This window comes from Hemitrygon akajei, chromosome 1 (assembly GCF_048418815.1).
Source record: "Hemitrygon akajei chromosome 1, sHemAka1.3, whole genome shotgun sequence".
In the NCBI taxonomy this organism is placed as follows: Eukaryota; Metazoa; Chordata; class Chondrichthyes; order Myliobatiformes; family Dasyatidae; genus Hemitrygon; species Hemitrygon akajei.
The window spans coordinates 73825807-73843634 of NC_133124.1; the positions used below are offsets into that span (position 1 = coordinate 73825807).

At 42.4% G+C, this 17828-nt stretch overlaps 1 protein-coding gene across 2 annotated transcripts in view; it reads left to right on the forward strand.

The window, feature by feature from the left end:
• Positions 1-16162, forward strand: part of LOC140727870 (transcription initiation factor TFIID subunit 4-like) — a 126357-nt gene extending 110195 nt beyond the window's left edge. For both annotated transcript variants that reach the window (XM_073045749.1, XM_073045759.1), the window contains one exon: positions 12813-16162. In XM_073045749.1, coding sequence (XP_072901850.1) covers positions 12813-12971 — 159 coding nt within the window. In that variant the 3' untranslated portion in view covers positions 12972-16162. The remainder of the gene's footprint in view (positions 1-12812) is intronic.
• Positions 16163-17828: the final 1666 nt, after the last annotated feature.

Genomic DNA, 17828 nt, shown 5'->3' on the forward strand with positions numbered 1-17828 from the left:
TCCAGGTAACTGAGAACATCCAACTTTTTGTTGCTAATGGATTCCAGTTTGCCCAAAGGATAGGTTTCCTGCAAAAATATTCTTAATTCTTGTCTGAAATATTTATCTAATTGAATAAGCCCAGCAAGAATAGTCCAAGATGGATATTGTATGATAACCTTGTGATGTGGCTAGACCTCTATTGTTTGTTAGCCTGTATTCCATGTTCTTTTGCCAATTTGCACTGCGTGGATAAAGATACATCATTGATCCCATTTCTAGCATGTTCTCAGAATTGAGGTAATGCTTTCCTTTATTCAACTTTTTGATTTTTTTTATTGATAAACAAAATGTTGAATGTAGTTTAACATAGAAATTAGGAGATGGAAGATTCAAAGTACAGTTATTATCAAAGAATGTATAAATTGTACAACCTTCATTTGTTTGCTTACAGAAAACCACAAATCAAGAAGCCGAAAGAACCCAATTAAAAGAAAAAGAAAGACCAATCCCCAGCCCTCCCTGCACACAAAGAAACAGAAAAATAAACACAAATCATGCAAGCAATAGAAGTGAGCAGCAACAACAACACCACTATGAACTAAATTGAGTCCTTAGTTCCAAATCCCCAGAGCAGCCCAGACTAGGCCCAAAGCCTTTGTATTCAGTTCATCATATTAGTGGGGCAAATTGCTGCAAAGTTTGCAGACATGAAGCACAGCACCCGGGGACAGTCTCACAGCCTTAGCATCTCAGAGCGAGGAGCCCCCCGGACCATCTGGGCCGGCGTTTAAATTGTCCGAACTGCGGATCAAACCTTGCACTAGGACCTGGACTCTGCCTCGGCAAATCACTCCAGGCCTAGATATCACTGCAAAACAAGCAGTTCTTGACCTCTCCAAATCGGCTTGGTGCCCGGATTGATTCAACCTTGCTCGACTCTCAACACCCTGCTTTTTCAGTCTATCTGGGCCAGTGTTTAAATTGTCCAAACTGCGGATCAACTGTAAGACCATAAGACGTAGGAGCAAGCTTAGGCCATTCAGCCTATGTAGTCTGCTCCATATGATATCATGGCCGATTTATTATCCCTCTCAACCCCATTCTTCTGCCTTCTCCCTGTAACCTTTGATGTCCTGACTAATTAAAAACCTATCAACCTCTGATTTAATTGTACCCAATGACTTGGCTTCCACAACTGACTGTGGCAATGAATTCCACAGATTCATTATCCCCTGGCTAAAGAAATTCCTGATGAAAAGTTTTGGCCTGAAACATCAACTGCTTACTCTTTTCTATAAGTGCAGCCTGGCTTGCTAGGTTCCTCCAGCATTTTGTGTGTATTACTTTGATTTCCAGCATCTGCAGATTTTCTCTTATTTTTAAAGAAATTCCTCATCATCTCTGTTTTAAATGGTCATACCTTATACTGAGGCTGTGCCCTCTGATCCTAGACTCTATCAGAAACATCCTCACTACATCCATTCTATTTAGGCCTTTCAATATTTCATAGGTTTCAGTGAGATCCTTTTAATTCGTCTAAATTCCAGCAAGTAAAGGACCAGAGCAATCAAATCCTCGTTTTACTCTTTATATTATCTGGGAAAAAACTTTTGGTATCCTCTTTTATATTATTGGCTAGCTTAACTTTGTATTTCACCTTTTCTCTCCTTATGGTTTTTTTAATTGTCTTTTGTTTTGCTATATTATACACCCACTCTTTTGCTCTCATGCTGTCTCTGAATTCCCTTCTCAGCCACGGTTATGCCATGCTGCCTTTAAAAAAAAATTCTCATCATTGGGATGTATCTATCCTGTGCCTTCTGAATGTCCCTCAGAAACTCCAGCTATTGCTGTTTTGCTGTCATCCCTGTTAGTGTCCCCTTCTAATCAACTTTGGCCAGCTCCCCTCTCATAAAGAACAATACAGTACAGGCCATTTGGCCCACAATGTTGTGCCGACACTTAAACCCTGCCTCCCATGTAACCCTCCACCTTAAATTCCTCCATATACCTGTCTAGTAGTCTCTTAAATTTCATGCCTCTGTAGTTCCCTTGACTCCACTGTTATACTGATACACTTGACTTTATCTTCTCCCTCTCAAATTGCAGGGTGAATTCCATCATATAATGATCACTGCCCTCTAAGGGTTGCTTTATCTTAAGCTCACTAATCAAATCTGGTTCATTACACAACACCCAATCCAGAATTGCCTTTCTCCTAGTGGGCTCAACCACACACTGCTTTAAAAAGCCATCTCGTAGGCATCAACCTGATTTTTCTCAATCTACCTGCACTTGTAATTCCCCACAACTATCTTAATGTTGCCCTTTTTACGTGTATTTTCTATTCCTCATTATATTTTGTATCCCATATCCTGGCTATTGTTTGGAGGTCTGTATATAACTCGCATCAGGTTCTTTTTATCCTTAATTCTACCTACGGGAATTCCACATCTCCAACTTACTCTGCCATTTTTGTCACTGGTGACTCGTGTTATGTCTATATACCCATCTGTCCATCCTTATCAAGAATCTGTCTGGTTCCCCATGCTTTAAGGTATTCAGTGGAAGGATTCCAAAACTTGCACAAACCTCAGAATTGTCTCAACCATCTGAAGTGGGGTGGAGGTTGTTTTTTTATAAGACTGTGATCCCTAGTTCAGGTTTTTACCATGGAAGGAAACATTCTTTATAGCTGGATCTTGGACTTCCTAGCAAAGGTCAGTCTGTCCATGTTCGCAGAAACATCTCTAGTTCTATTGTGCTGAGCACTGGCAACCCCAAATGCTGCTGATGCATGACTGCATTGTTAGATCCAATTCAACTGAATCATCAGGTTCACTGATGATGCAACAGTGATTGACCTTGTTAACAATGACAGTGAGACAGTGTACAGAGAGGAGGTGGAGCAGCTAGTAGAATGGTGCGAGCACACAAGTCTCAATGTAGACAGTACTGATGAGATAACTGTTGGCTTTAGGAATGTGCAAGCTGACCACTCCTCACTGCACATGAACTCCATGGGGAGAGTTAGGAGCATCAGGTTTCTGGTAGTGCCATAGTGGATGATCTCACCTGGTCCCTCAACACCAGCTCTCTGGTCAAGAAGGCACAGCAGTCTCTCCACTTCCTGTGGAGATGGGGGCGAAGGAGACTCCCTTCTCCCCCTTCCTGCGCCTCCCACCATCTAACCAATTTTTACAGGAGTACCAGTTGCACTGCTGTCTGGTACAGGAATTACAAGGCATCTGACTGCAAGTCTCCACAAAGGATTGCGAGAATTGCTAAGAGGATTATCAGGATCTCTCTTCTGCCCATCAGAGATATTTATCCACAGCACTGCAAACACAGGGCCCTTAGGATTGTCAGTGTCCCTCCCATCTGTCTAACAGTCTTTGACTCCCTACCATCAGGAAGGAGGTATCATAGCATTAGGATGGGAAACATCCTCTTCCCCCGGGCTATAAGAGTACCAAACTCCCTGCCATAAAATAAAATATTACCATAAGTAAGTTAATGAAAATAATCCAAAACAAATATAAAGGTAAACAAAGTAACACACACACAAAATGCTGGAGGAGCTAAGCAGGTCAAACAGCATCTATGGAAATGAATAGATAATCAATGTTTCAGGCCAAGACCTTTCTTCAGGACTGAAGAAGGGTCCCGGCTCGAAATGTCAACTGTTTATTCATTTGCTGCCTGACTTTTGTGTGTGTTACTTTGGATTTCCAGCATCTACAGACGTTCTTGTGTTTATGATAGTCCAGTAAATAGCTCACTATCCTTGGTGGTGGCAGAGCATTCATTAGTCTCACAGCCTGAGGGAAGAAGCTTGTTACCCATTCTGGCAGTCCTAGCCCTGATGCTTTTGATTTCCTTCCCTTTGGTGATAGGAATCGTTAATGCTTTAGGCCCATCATCTACAATGCTCCAGGTAAATGTCACAAATAGGAGGGAGGGAGACCCCAGTGATTCTGTCAGCAGTTTTTTACTATCTAATGTAGGGTCTTGCAATCCAATATCTTGCAGCTTCCATACCATTCAATAATGCAACCACTCTCTCATATCTTGTATGTCATTGAGTTTCCATTTCCAGCTCCTTGGCTGCCTCTGCTGCCATGATGAGACCAAACACAGGCCGGAGGAGCAAGATCTTACTCCATCTGGGTTGTCTCCAACCTGATGGCAAGAACATCAATTTCTCCAGCTTCCAGTAGTTTCCCACCCACCCGACCCTTCCGTCACCTTATTCTCGCAACTGCTCCCCTTCCTGTCCAGTCCTCATGAAGGATCTTTGCCCAAAATGTCAACAGATTATTTCCCTTCATAGATGCTGCTTGACTTGATAATGTCCTCCAGCATTTTGCGTGTGTGTTGTTCAGATAGGCAGCTTGGTCAGCATGGACAAATCAGGCCTAAGGGCTTGTTTATTCAATCACAAACCAGAAAATCTGCAGCTGCTGGAAATCCAAGCAACGCACACAAAATGCCGGAGGAACTCAGCAGGCTGAACATTCCGGGCTGAAGCCCTTCAGCAGGACTGCAGTAAAAAAGCTGAAGAGTAGATTTAAAAGTTGGGGGAGGGGAGAGGGAAACAAGGTGATGGCTGAAACCTGGAGGGAGGAATAAAGATCTGGGAAGTTGATTAGTGAAAGAGACAGGAGGTCATGGAAGAAAGAAAAGGGGGGAGGAGCACCAGAGGGAGGCGATGGGTGGGCAAGGAGATGGGAAATGGTGAAGGAAGGGAGGTGGACATTACCTCCCTCGGGTGCTCCTTCCCACTTTTTCTGTCTTCCATGGCCTTCTGTCTTTTTCACCACTCAACTTCCCAGCTCTTTACATCATCCTTCCCCCCCCCCAGGTTTCAACTATCACCTTGTGTTTCTCTCTCCCCCCTCCCTCCACCTTTACAATCTACTCAGTTTTTTTCTCCAGTCCTGCCGAAGGGTTTTGGCCTGAAACGTAGATACTGCATGGCCAGCTGAGTTCCTCCAGCATTTTGTGTGTGTTGCTCGGGCTTGTTTATTCACTGTATAACTTATGACTCCAAATCCAAATGACTGCTAACTCTGTCTTTGCTTGTTTCTAGAACAATCCCCACCTCAGAGGTTGAACAGACTGACCTGTAGTACCTTTCTCTATGCGGCACTGAATGTATTCTGCTATGTAGTAATTCCTGCATTGATTGGGTTCATGACTGGAATGCAATGCCAGGGGGCAAGAGCTGTGGTGGATTCAATTGCACTGTTCAATAGGGAGCTGTATAATTATCTGAAAGAAAAGAATTTTCAGGGCTCTGGGGAAAGGGCTGGGGGACCAGAGTGAGCATTGAGCAAATACAGACTTGCTTGAACTGTATAACTTCCTTCCATGCTAAAATTACTCAGATTCTTTTAGCTTTCAGCAGCTTCTGAACAAATACAGTGGTGACTAAAGATTAGTTTTATTTGTCACATGTTCATCAAATTATCAAAACATACAGTGAAATGTGTTGTTTGCAACATCAACCAACACCATCCAAATATGTGCTACGGGCAGCTGGCAAATGTTGCCATGCTTCCGGTGCTAACATAGCATGCCCAGTACATATTAACACCAACCCCTACGTCTTTGGAGCATGAGAGGAAACCAGAGCCCCTGGAGGAAGCCCATGTAGCCATAGTGAGAACATACAAAATTCTTACAGCCAGTGGTGGGAATTAAACCCAGATCACTGGTTCTGTAAAGCATTATACTAGCCTCTGACTCTTTACAACTCGTGTTCTCAGTATTATTTTTATTTATTTGCAGATTGTCTTTTACATCAGTTGTTTGTCAATCTTTCTCTCATTTTGTATTGTTTCTCATAAATCCATTAGTATTTCTTTATTTTGCCATTAAGTGTCTGCAAGAAAAAGAATCTCAGGAAAGTATATGGTAACTTTGAACTTCAGAACCATAAACCTGAAAACTAGAGGGATGTAAGTTCATCTTAAAAATGAGAAGGGTTAAGTTCAAAATATGGTTGGGCAAGTTTTTTTTTAGAAAACATGAGTAGTGGGCGCCAGGGGTGGCAATGGTGGCAAATACGATGGAGGTGTTAAAGAGGCTCTTAGATGGTCTCATGTTTATGCTGAGAGTGGAGAGATATGGGCATTGCCTATGCTGTAAAACAACAAATTCTAAATGCTGAGTCATAGAAACATAGAAAACCTACAGCACAATATAGGCCCTACGGCCCACAATGTTGTGCCAAACATGTACTTACTTTAGAAATTGCCTAGGGTTACACATAGCCCTCTATTTTTCTAAGCTCTGTGTACCTATCCAGGAGTCTCTTAAAAGACCCTATTGTATCCACTTCCACCACCATCGTAGGCAGCCCATTCCCCGCATTCACCACCCTCTGCGTTTTTGTTTTAAAAACTTACCCCAGACATCTCCTCTGTACCTACTTCCAAGCACCTTAAAACTGTACCCTCTCATGTTAGCCATTTCAGTCTTGGCAAAAAAGCCTCTGACTATGCACACAATCAATGCCTCTCATCATCTTGTATACCTCCATCAGGTCACCTCTCATCCTCCGTGGCTCCAAGGACAAAAGGCCAAGATCACTTAACCTATTCTCATAGGGCATGCTCCCCATTCCAGGCAACATCCTGATAAATCTCCTCTGCACCCTTTCTGTAGCTTCCACATGCTTCCTGTAGTGAGGTGACCAAAACTGAGCACAGTACTCCAAGTGGGGTCTGACCAGGGTCCTATAAAGCTGTAGCATTACCTCTCAGCTCTTAAACTCAGTTCCACGGTTGATGAAGGCCAATGCACCGTATGCCTTCTTAACCACACAGTCAACCTGCGGGAGCAGATTTGAGTGTCCTATGGACTCGGACCTCAAGATCCTGCTGATCTTCCACATTGCCAAGAGTCTTACCATTAATAGTATACTCTGCCATCATATTTGACCTACCAAAATGAACCACCTCACACTTATCTGGGTTGAATTCCATCTGCCACTTTTCAGTCCAGTTTTGCATCCTATTGACGTCACACTGTAACCTCTGACAGCCCTCCACACTATCCACAACACCCCCAACCTTTGTGTCATCAGCAGTTTACTAACCCATCCCACCACTCCCTCATCTAGATCATTTATAAAAATCACAAAGAGAAGGGATCCCAGAACAGATCCCTGAGGAACACCACTGGTTACTGACCTCCATGCAGAATATGACCCATCTACAACCATTCTTTGTTTTCTGTGGGAAAACCAATTCTGGATTCACAAAGCAAGGTCCCCTTGGATCCCATGCCTCCTTACTTTCTCAATAAGCCTTGCATGGGGTACCTTATCAAATGCCTTGCTGAAATCCATATACACTACATCTACTGCTCTACCTTCATCAATGTGTTTAGTCACATCCTCAAGAAATTCAATCAGTCTTGTAAAACACGACCTGCCTTTGACAAAGCCATGCTGACAATTCCTTATCAAATTATGCCTTTCCAAATGTTCATAAATCCCGCCTCTCAGGATCTTCTCCATCAATTTACCAACCTCTGAAGTAAGACTCACCGGTCTATAATTTCCTGGGCTATCTCTACTCCCTTTCTTGAATAAGGGAACAACATCTGCAACCCTCCAATCTTCCAGAACCTCTCCTGTCCCCGTTGATGCAAAGATCATTGCCAGAGGCTCAACAATCTCCTCCCTCACCTCCCACAGTAGCCTGGGGTACATCTTGTCCAGTCCCGGTGACTCATCCAACTTGATGCTTTCCAAAAGCTCCAGCACATCCTCTTTCTTAATGGTCTATATGCTCAAGCTTTTCAGTCCGCTGTAAGTCATCCCTGCAATCGCCATTGTCCTTTTCCATAGTGAATACTGAAGCAAAGTATTCATTAAGTATCTTGGCTATCTCCCGGTTCCATACACACTTTACCACTGTCACACTTGATTGGTCCTATTCTCTGACGTCTTATCCTTTTGCTCTTCACATACTCGTAGAATGCCTTGGGGGTTTTCCTTAATCCTGCTCACCAAGGCCTTCTCATGGCCCCTTCTGGCTCTCCTAATTTCATTCTTAAGCTCCTTCCAACTAGCCTTATAATTTTCTAGATCTCTATCATTACCTAGTTTTTGGAACCTTTCTTTTCTTCTTGACTAGATTTTCAACAGCCTTTGTACCCCAAGGTTCCTGTACCCTACTATCCTTTCTCTGTCGCATTGGAATGTACCTATGCAAAACAGCTCGCAAATATCCCCTGAACATTTGCCACATTTCTGCCATACATTTCCCTGCGAACATCTGTTCCTGATTTATGCTTCCAAGTTCTTGCCTGATAGCTTCATATTTTCCCTTACTCCAATTAAACACTTTCCTAACTTGTCTGTTCCTATCCCTCTCCAATGCTACGGTAAAGGAGATAGAAATTATGATCCATATCTCCAAAATGCTCTCCCATTGAGAGACCTGACACCTGACCAGGTTCATTTCCCAATATCAGATCAAGTACGGCCTCTCCTCTTGTAGGCTTATCTACATATTGTGTCAGGAAACCTTCCTGAACACACCTAACAAACTCCACCCCATTTAAACCCCTTGCTCTAGGAAGATGCTAATCGATATTGGGGAAATTAAAATCTCCCACCATGATGACCCTGTTATTATTACACCTTTCCAGAATCTGTCTCCCTATCTGCTCCTCAATGTCCCTGTTACTGTTGGGTGGTCTATATATATATAAAAAAAACACCCAGTAGAGTTATTGCCCCCTCCTGTTCCTAACTTCCACCCACAAAGATTCCGTAGACAATCCCTCCATTACTTACTCCTTTTCTGCAGCTGTGACACTATTCCTGATCAACAGTGCCACGCCCCCACCTCTTTTGCCTCCTCCCTGTTTTCTGAAACATTTAAAGCCTGGCACTCAAAGTAACCATTCCTGTTCTTGAGCCATCCAGGTCTCTGTATTGGCCACAACATCATAGTTCCAAGTACTGATCCACGCTGTAAGCACATCCGCTTTGTTCATGATGCTTCTTGCATTAAAATAGACACGTCACACCATCAGTCTGAGCACATCCCTTTTCCATCACCTGCCTATCCTCCCTCTCACACTGCCTTCAAGCTTTCTCTATTTGTGAGCCAACCGCCCATTCAGTTCAGTTCCCACCCCCTAGCAATTCTAGTTTAAACTCTCCTCAGTAGCTTTACCAAACCTCCCTGCCGGGATATTGGTCCCCCTCGGATTCAGTACAACCCGTCCATTTTGTACAGGTCGTGTCTGAACCAAAAGAGGTCCCAGTGATCCAGAAATCTGAATCCCTACCCCCTGCTCCATTTATCCTCCAGCTCACTCTATTCCTATACTCACTGTCGCATAGCACAGGCAGTAATCCTGAGATCACTACCTTTGAGGCCGTGCTTTTCAACTTCCTTCCTAACTCCCTGTAGTCTGCTTTCAGGACTTCCTGTCTTTTCCTACCTATGTCAATGGTACCAATATGTACCACAACCTCTGCCTGTTCACCTTCCCACTTCAGGATATTGTGGACGCGATCAAAAGCATCCTGGACCCTGGCACCTGTGAGGCAAGCTACCATCTGTGTATCTTTCCTCCGTCCACAGAAATCGCCTGTCTGACTCCCAAACTATAGATTCCCCTATCACTGCTGCCATCCTCTTGTTTTCCCCCGGTAGGTCATCCCTCCCCCCCACCAACAGTACTTAAACAGGAGTACTTGCTGTTCAGGGGACAGCCACAAGGGTACTCTCTAGTATCTGACTCTTGCCCTTCCCTCTCCTGACTGTTAACCCACTTATCTGTCTCCCAAGGCCCCAGTGTGACTACTTGCCTACAACTCCTCTCTATCACCTCCTCACTTTCCCTGACCAGACGAAGGTCATCGAGCTGCAGTTCCAATTCCCTAACCTGGTCTCTAAGGAGCTGCAGCTCGACGCAGATGTGGCTGTCTGGGAGGCTGGGAGTCTCCCGGACTTCCCACATCTGACACCCTGTACAGAGCACCGGCCTCACAGACATTCTTCCTGGTTCTATTCTACACGGGTAACGTACCTCGCCTCGATCCATTATTGCTTAAGCCCCATTGAACCAAAGCCCTCCTACTCTGTCGCCTGCTCTTCCATTGCCCTCTATAAAGTTGTTTTCTTTTAAATCCTTCCCGTCGGTCTAACTTGCTGACATCCACGTGCTTGCACAGTCGTGCCTCGATCAAACTGCTGAGGAAAAAACTGTCTTCTTTTAAATCCTTCCCGCCAGTCTAACTTGCTAGCATCCATGCGCTTGCACAGTCGTGCCTCGAGTCATTGATAATAAATCTGATTCTAATTGTTTAGGCAGAAAGCATTAGTTTAATTATTTCAGCATAACATCGTGGGCTGAAGGGCTTGTTCCAGTGCTGTATTGCTCCATCTTCTATGAAAACGTTATTCCAAGCCTCTCAAACAACACAGGGTCATCACAAGAGGAAGGCTGCCATACACACTCACACGTATACCTGTGTATATCTAGCACCAAGCTGGCTCAACAGACAGAATTTTAAAAGGTTATGGTTCTGTCGGGGGTGCTGGGGAATGACACAGCTAACTAGAAAGCAGTCAAAAGAAAATTGCGCTCTGCACAACAGTCGGTGCAGGGTTGAAAAGGAGGTCAATCTAACAGGATGGAGTGGGGTGCCTGGGGCAATGTTATAAATGAAGCACAACCATTGGGGATTTTCAACAACCCATCAGGACTGTCCTGTAACAATTCAGTCACTGCCTGAATGAGAGGGACCTGACAGTAGTGCCTCTTCTAAATGCAGCCATTAAACCTGGTAATAATTTCTCTCAGGATAAGGGGACAGCAGTGATACACTAGACTACCCAAAACACCACTTTAGAAGTTAAGAACTAAAGACCATCTTAAGATTTTTTTTTCACAGGGAGGTCATATTAATGCTAATATTCAGCTATCATGTACCACTGATAGTTGAGCCTGATCGTATAGCTATAGAAATACACTGCCAGGCTCAGGAGCAGTGATTGTCCTACTTCACTCATCACAACTCCAAACTGATTATACCACAGCTCACTTAATGATTGAAAAATTAGCTTTTTTTGTCACATGTACAAATAAGGGCTACCATACCACCCTTAAGGGAATGAGTTCAAAGAGTTTAGTGTGGCTTCTCTATCACTTCAGACACCACTTTCAATCCAACACCCACTAATCTGTAGAGTTTGGTCTGGCAAATAAAAGTAGACCATTCAGTTACCAATTGCGTACCAATGCAAACATTGCAGCATCCCGTATTGAATTAACAGTGTCACTATAGCCTAAGCTCAACAGTTAATGCTTTGTACAGGTTCTTTAAGCTTTGATTGTAAAATGTGCTGATTTACATTTGTAAAGCCTAGTTGTATACATTTGTAACACTTGATGCATATATGTTTACTGGGTGAAAAAGGAGGTTTTCAAGAATATTGGACCTGTGTAGCTTCCTACTGCAAGGGACATCAAGCCTTCATTTGTTGATGGATGACTTCTGTGAATTGATTTTTAAAAAATCAAATTTGTATATTTTTGGGGATGTTACCTTGATTGGTAAGTCTGTTTACTTTTGCCACTTGTGCTGAGGAACAGTGGAAAAAGCTTTGTTTTGCATGCCATCTATAAAAATTGTATTGTTGCACCTCACACTTGGATAAAGCCCTTCATGTAGTTTAATGTTTCGATCCAAGGAACTGATGTGGTTGCAGTTTTAAGATTGCTTAAATTGAAACCTTTTCTATTCGAAACATTCTAAGTGTGAAGTTTATCAGTGAAATATTTTAGCTTGGTGGCTCATGGCTCTTTTCCTCAGTGTACATCCTTTGCTTCACTTCAGTTCTTCGGCTGTTGAATCCTGGAGTTCAGCTGCTTAAGGGAAACTAATTCATTGAGCAGTTGTATTCATTGGAGTTCCAGATTGTTTCACAGAGTCGCACAGCATGGAATCAGACCCTTTTGTCCAAGCATTTAGTTACAATAATCCCATTTTGATCTCCCCTACGTTCCCCTTCACAGTTCCCACTTTCTGCCACTCACTGACACATTGCAGGCAATTTTCTGTAAATTGACTAATTAGCTGATCAACCTGCACATCTTTGGGATGAGGAAAGAAACTGGAGCACCCAGAGCAAAGCCGCGCGATCTAAGGGAGCACGGGAAACTTCACACAAACAGCACTTGAGGTCAGCATTGAACTGGGTTCACTAGATCACTCAGACTGATGTCTTTGAGCAACTTTGATATTGCATTTTGATGCTTGTTTAGTTTAATACTATTGTGGTATTACTTAAGGAAGCTCAGTGTTGTTACAGGATAGTGCTAAGCCTGATGAGCTAGGTTTTAGTGCAGTACTTAAGGTCAGGCTTTGTGGCTCCTGCTCGATATCATACCCAGCTCAGACCAATGGGTCCTTTTGATCAATAACTAGCGCCAACACGAGACTTCCACTGCTCTTTATTGCAAACCTCTCCTGGTCAGGTCAGCAAAGCATTGGTCCTTGGGTTCTGGTCAAATTTATGTTGACTAAGGTTGTGTCAGGCTTGATGTCCAAGCCAACAGAAAGAATAACACATCGTTGGCAACTCAGTGCTGAAGGTATAATGAAAAGACCTGCACAGATGTTGGAGTAAGGAGGATGGAAGCAATGGATGAATTGGCAAACAAAGATTTTTAAGATTTAGAAGTTTGGGAACATAGTGGCAATGAGTAAATAGAGCTTGAGTGAGTTGGGACATGGACTGCAGAGTTTAGTCTCACTTCAAGCTTAAATCCCTTTTTTTTTCTCTTTCCAGGGATTTAACAGTGGTGGGAACGCACTTGGTGTTACACGGCCTCGACCCTTCCTGCGACAGAAAGTAACACGAGTCAATCTCAGGGATCTCCTCCTCTGCCTGGAGCAGGACCAAGCAGCTAGTCATTCCCTGCTCCTGTACCGAGCCTATCTCAAATGAAGTAAGTGGTACGAACTGGATCCGTGCACTGAACCCAAAGAAAAATGGTTGCATAAGCAGTACCATAACTGATGCATTGCTTCATCAAGCAAGACTCTCAACACTATCATCCTTGTTTACTGTTATGACTTTAAAAAAACCAATATTGACGGGTACAGTTTTTGTTTTGTTGCAATTCTTGAGAAGGCAAGAGCTCGATTCAGTTGACCTCGCAGTATATCTTGTGAAACTGAGTTCCCTCCAGTTCGAAGATGTGGAAAACCACGATGCTTCATGGTTTGTATATATTTTCAAAAATCTGATCCATCTCTAAGTTAGCAACCCCTTCTGATACTGTGAAATGTAAATGGCATGAATGTTTTTTTTCATTAAATGCATCTGTGGTGTACATTCCTCATTCATCAGGTTAAACTTGCATCTCCTTCAGTGTTTGTGCTTAAACAATTTGTTTCTTTGTGCTAAAGTTGCCGCACTTGTTTGTCAGAAAATTCAGCCACTGTGGCAAATATGTTTTGTTGAATTCAGTTGTTGATTTTCTATGAATCATTTAATAATTCAAGTTATCTGTCACTTTTCTTCCTCTATCAACAGCAAACATGGCATCAACTTATCTGCAGCTGTTCCTGTATTGTTCACTTATTTTTCAGGGTCTCAGTCACAATTTCACCTCCTGAGAAGTGGAATTTAAGCTTTCTGGAGAGCTATGAATTTTTTAGGAATTACAGTCTTTTATCCACCAAGTTCCTCCAGAATGAGCTAAGTTGGCAGTGACCTTGTTGTCACTGCTGGACATCATTAGATTAAACAAATGTCTTGACCTGACCAACTTGTCACTCATGCTGAATTCTTCCCTCCGCTACAACCCCCATTCCACCCCCCCACTTTCAAAAATAATCACATCTTTAACTCTGAATTAAATCAGCAATAATGATGCAAGGGTTAACACCAACACCAGGTCTGCTCAGATATAGAATTAAAACCCTGCCCAATCCTAGACCAAGAATTTGTCTGTTTTATTCTCAACCCACTAATCACTGTAGATACCTCAAACATGCAATTGGAGACCCCTCTCAGGCTCTTGGCCTTTCATTGTCTGCGGTAATAATGAAGCTAACTGGAAATAATTTTGAGAGACCTTAGGACACACTGATTTGCCAAAAATCTTTGATAATATATTTATTTATTGTACACTGAGCCAGCCAACCTAAACTGAACCTAAGAATGTAAACCCATGCTGATACAGTAGCATGCGGTTGGGTCTCATTGGGCTCAAGTCAGGTGCTGGACTCTGCCAATGAAGGTATAAGCGTGTGTGAAGTTGTTGGATCAGAATGCATTACTGCTTCTGGATTTGTGTAGAGAATTTTCTGTGTTTTATGTTTATCATTTTCTCATATTGTCAGTTCCTACAGGGGCAAGTCAAAAATGGGATCATCAGTATAGACATGTGTTTGTTGCCACATCTGTGCGCAAATGGGATCCAACACAGATTGAAACTGCATTACTTATGGAGTCATTCAGAGGGTATAGGTGTGAGGTTGATGTTCGTCTAATGGTTGACTATTTTCAAACTGCTTGACTGTGCACTGTGGGGGTTATTGCTGGTGGGACTTTGTATAAGAAGCATCAGTGATTCCATAACACTAGTGCAGATTGGAATGCTTTTGGATATCTCTAGTGAGTGAGTGGTGCAGTGTTGGGGTGAGATTTTGTGGACAAGGCCAAGTATAGCTTTAACATAATTCTGAGAAAGAAATTAAGTGGAGGTTTACTCTACTCTCAAACAGGAAATTCTGGCATGTTAGGCAGTCATACCAAATATGGAAGGATTTGTATTTCCCTGAGCAGGTGGTGAAGCCTTCTGTCTTTGGAAATGCCAAAGGCTTTAATTACTCGCAGAAACTGACTGCCTTCATTGCCCAGTATTTAGTGAGGCTATACTGTGCTTGATTCCAACCCCATTCTTTAAAACTGAGGTGGGGCAAAATGAATAAGACTTTCCAAACATTTGAAAATGGGATTTACCAAAATCTGTGCCCCAAGTTGGGTGGGTGAACAAAAAAAGAATTACTACATTGGAGATACAGAAGCATGGGATACTCCTGCTTATAACCATTGGAAGACTGCACCACTCCTGACCTAACAGTGTGTACTGATTATTTTTCTTTGAATGATTAGTTTTTCCATTTGCTATTTGGGAGAACTCAAATTACCAGTGTTACTGATAGCACACTGCATATCTCCTCATGGATGGAGGAAGTATTGTTTACAAGTCTGTATCAGACTGGTCCACCACAGAATAAAGTGGCAGGAGGGGAAGCCTTTGTTAGGTGTGACCTTCCCCTGTCCCTCCCTTCCTCCCTCTCACTTCAACTCCATTCACAGAAATGTTTGTGGAATGTGCTTAATTGAGGATTTAAAGGTTACCCTAAGTGTCATCCATCTTGACATGTTCTTTTTCCACTTTCTTTCTCTCGCCACCTAAATTCCCTTCAAATGAACTTGACAGAAGAAATAGTTGCAGCAATCGCATTGAAGTCTGCTGGTAACCTAACATTTGAAATATTTTCTGCTTGCTTTGGCAGAGTTCTGAGGTTTTCTGTCAAGCTAGTGGATGTTATATACATATTTAAAAACCTCCTGGGGGGTATTCAGCAATAAAAGTATAATTTTGATGCCATTTTCAGTAATATATAAAGTAAACTGATTTTTGTTGCCTATAATGAGGATGGGTAGCCTTATGTGAAGTGGTTAATTTAAACACTTGGGGTTAAAAAAGAGATGCATCACAGTGTGTGGTAGGCAATATAATATTATCTGTGTTTTATACAACACACAACTCCTTGAATCTGACAAAGCCTAGTATTGGACCCAGGTATAAATAATAACATAAAATGCAAGACATAGAAATATTTAAATATATATTAAAAGAAAAATTTGGACCCATGTGCATTGTGATATCAGGTTCTCATTTGTATATAAGCTGATGCACATGCTACGAAAACATTATTTTTATTAAATAATCTGTATATAAGATGCATTTTTTTGGAGCTATGTTAGAGCTTTGTACCCATTTTGAATGACATTTTGATTCTGATGTGCCTATATTTAAAGTGTCCTCTGTTGAGTATTTGGAAGAATGTTGAGGATATATATATTTGATTTTGCATATCAAAGTTAAAAATTAAAAATGAAGATGAATATAATTGTACTTGTATTCTTTTTACTACAGTGGACTCCCAATATGCTTCTCACCATTTCATTTGTATGATGTACATTCACTTGCACAATGGGCAGCTGGTGGAGCTGCTGCCTCACCTGTTTAGCAGCATTGGTTTAATCCTGATCTCGGGTGCTGTCTGGATGGAGTTTGCATGTTCCTTTATGACTAGATGGGCTTCCCCCAGGTGCTCTGGTTTCCACCCACATCCCAAAAACTGTGCAGGTTTGTAAATTGCCCCTAGTGTATAAATATTGGTGAGAATAAAATGGATTTGGGTCACCCCATTCCAGCTGCTGTCGCTCTCTGCAAACTAGCAATTGAGGGACCAAAAATTGGCCTTAATTCACCAGAGCTCCCCAACGCCCTTCATCTCCTGCTGCCTTACAGCTTTCAATACTCATGCTCGTCTTCAAAGGCAGTTGCCTGAAAATTTAAAAGGTTTTCTTAAAGTCAAAATTGAGTTGTCTGTATGTGTATACATATATATGCACAGGTGCAATACACATTTTATCATGTAAGCATTCACAAGCAAAACAGACATTTTTACAAAAAAGGACAATTAGAACAAAGCAGAAGTCATTGTAGTGCAAAGTGGTGTTAAATTGTGATTAGGATTATACTGGTTGGTTCAGAAACTAAATGGTTGAAAGGAAGTAACTGTTATTGAACCTGGTGGTGTGGGATTTCAGGCTTCTGTACCTCCTGCCTCATGATACCTGCAAGAATGAATCAATTAAAAACTCAAAAAAGAGGTCTTTTCCACATGGGATACAGGCAGTCTAACCCATTTCAACCACAAGGCAGAGGTACGTCTGCTGTCCAAACAGAGAGAAAGCTCCTCCAGTCTGCACCTGTGACCTTTAGGAACAGACACTGGAGTACTTGCAAAAGCTGCTGCCGAAGCTACCATTCTGGGGTATACCATCCTGCCCCATCCCATACTTGCATTTGCCTACACCATCCTCAGTGAAATAATTCTTTAAAGCAAAACAAGTACAACATGAAACTGAGTAGTTGTGCATGTGTCTATGAACTAATGTCATACATCAAGACAAATTGCTCCTTCCTTCCACATCCATCTTATTTTCTAGGATTTTGAATATGTGTAGCCTGTGGAAGCCCCTTGAAACCCTCCACTCCTCCCTGATAGTTCACACGCTTGCTTGTCCAATTCGTTTTTGCAAGAGGCCTCAGTTGAATCAGTTTCCACCCACCACCACCTTGCTGGCTAGCTTTCAGGCTCTGAACCCCCCCGAGTGAAAACACTTTGATGCTTGTGCTAATTCCTTGACCCTTTATCATCCAACGTCTTTCCATCAGTGGTAACTTCCTCACCCTCACTCTTTAGAGCACCTCTGACAAAGGATCTTTGACCTGACCAATTGTTTCTCTTTCTACAGGTGCTCTCAGCCACTTGAGCATTTCTAGTATCTTTTGTTTTTATTTCAGCCTCCCCGCAAATGCAGATTTGATTTTAAACTCTCTTTGGTCCCAGAAACACATGGATGTGCTGAGACCATAAATTATAGGAGCAGAATTAGGCCATTCAGCCCATCGAGCCTTCTCTGCCATAAATTGGTTTGTTATTGTCACATGTATCAAGGCATAGTGAAAGTTCCTCATGGGTAGTGTTC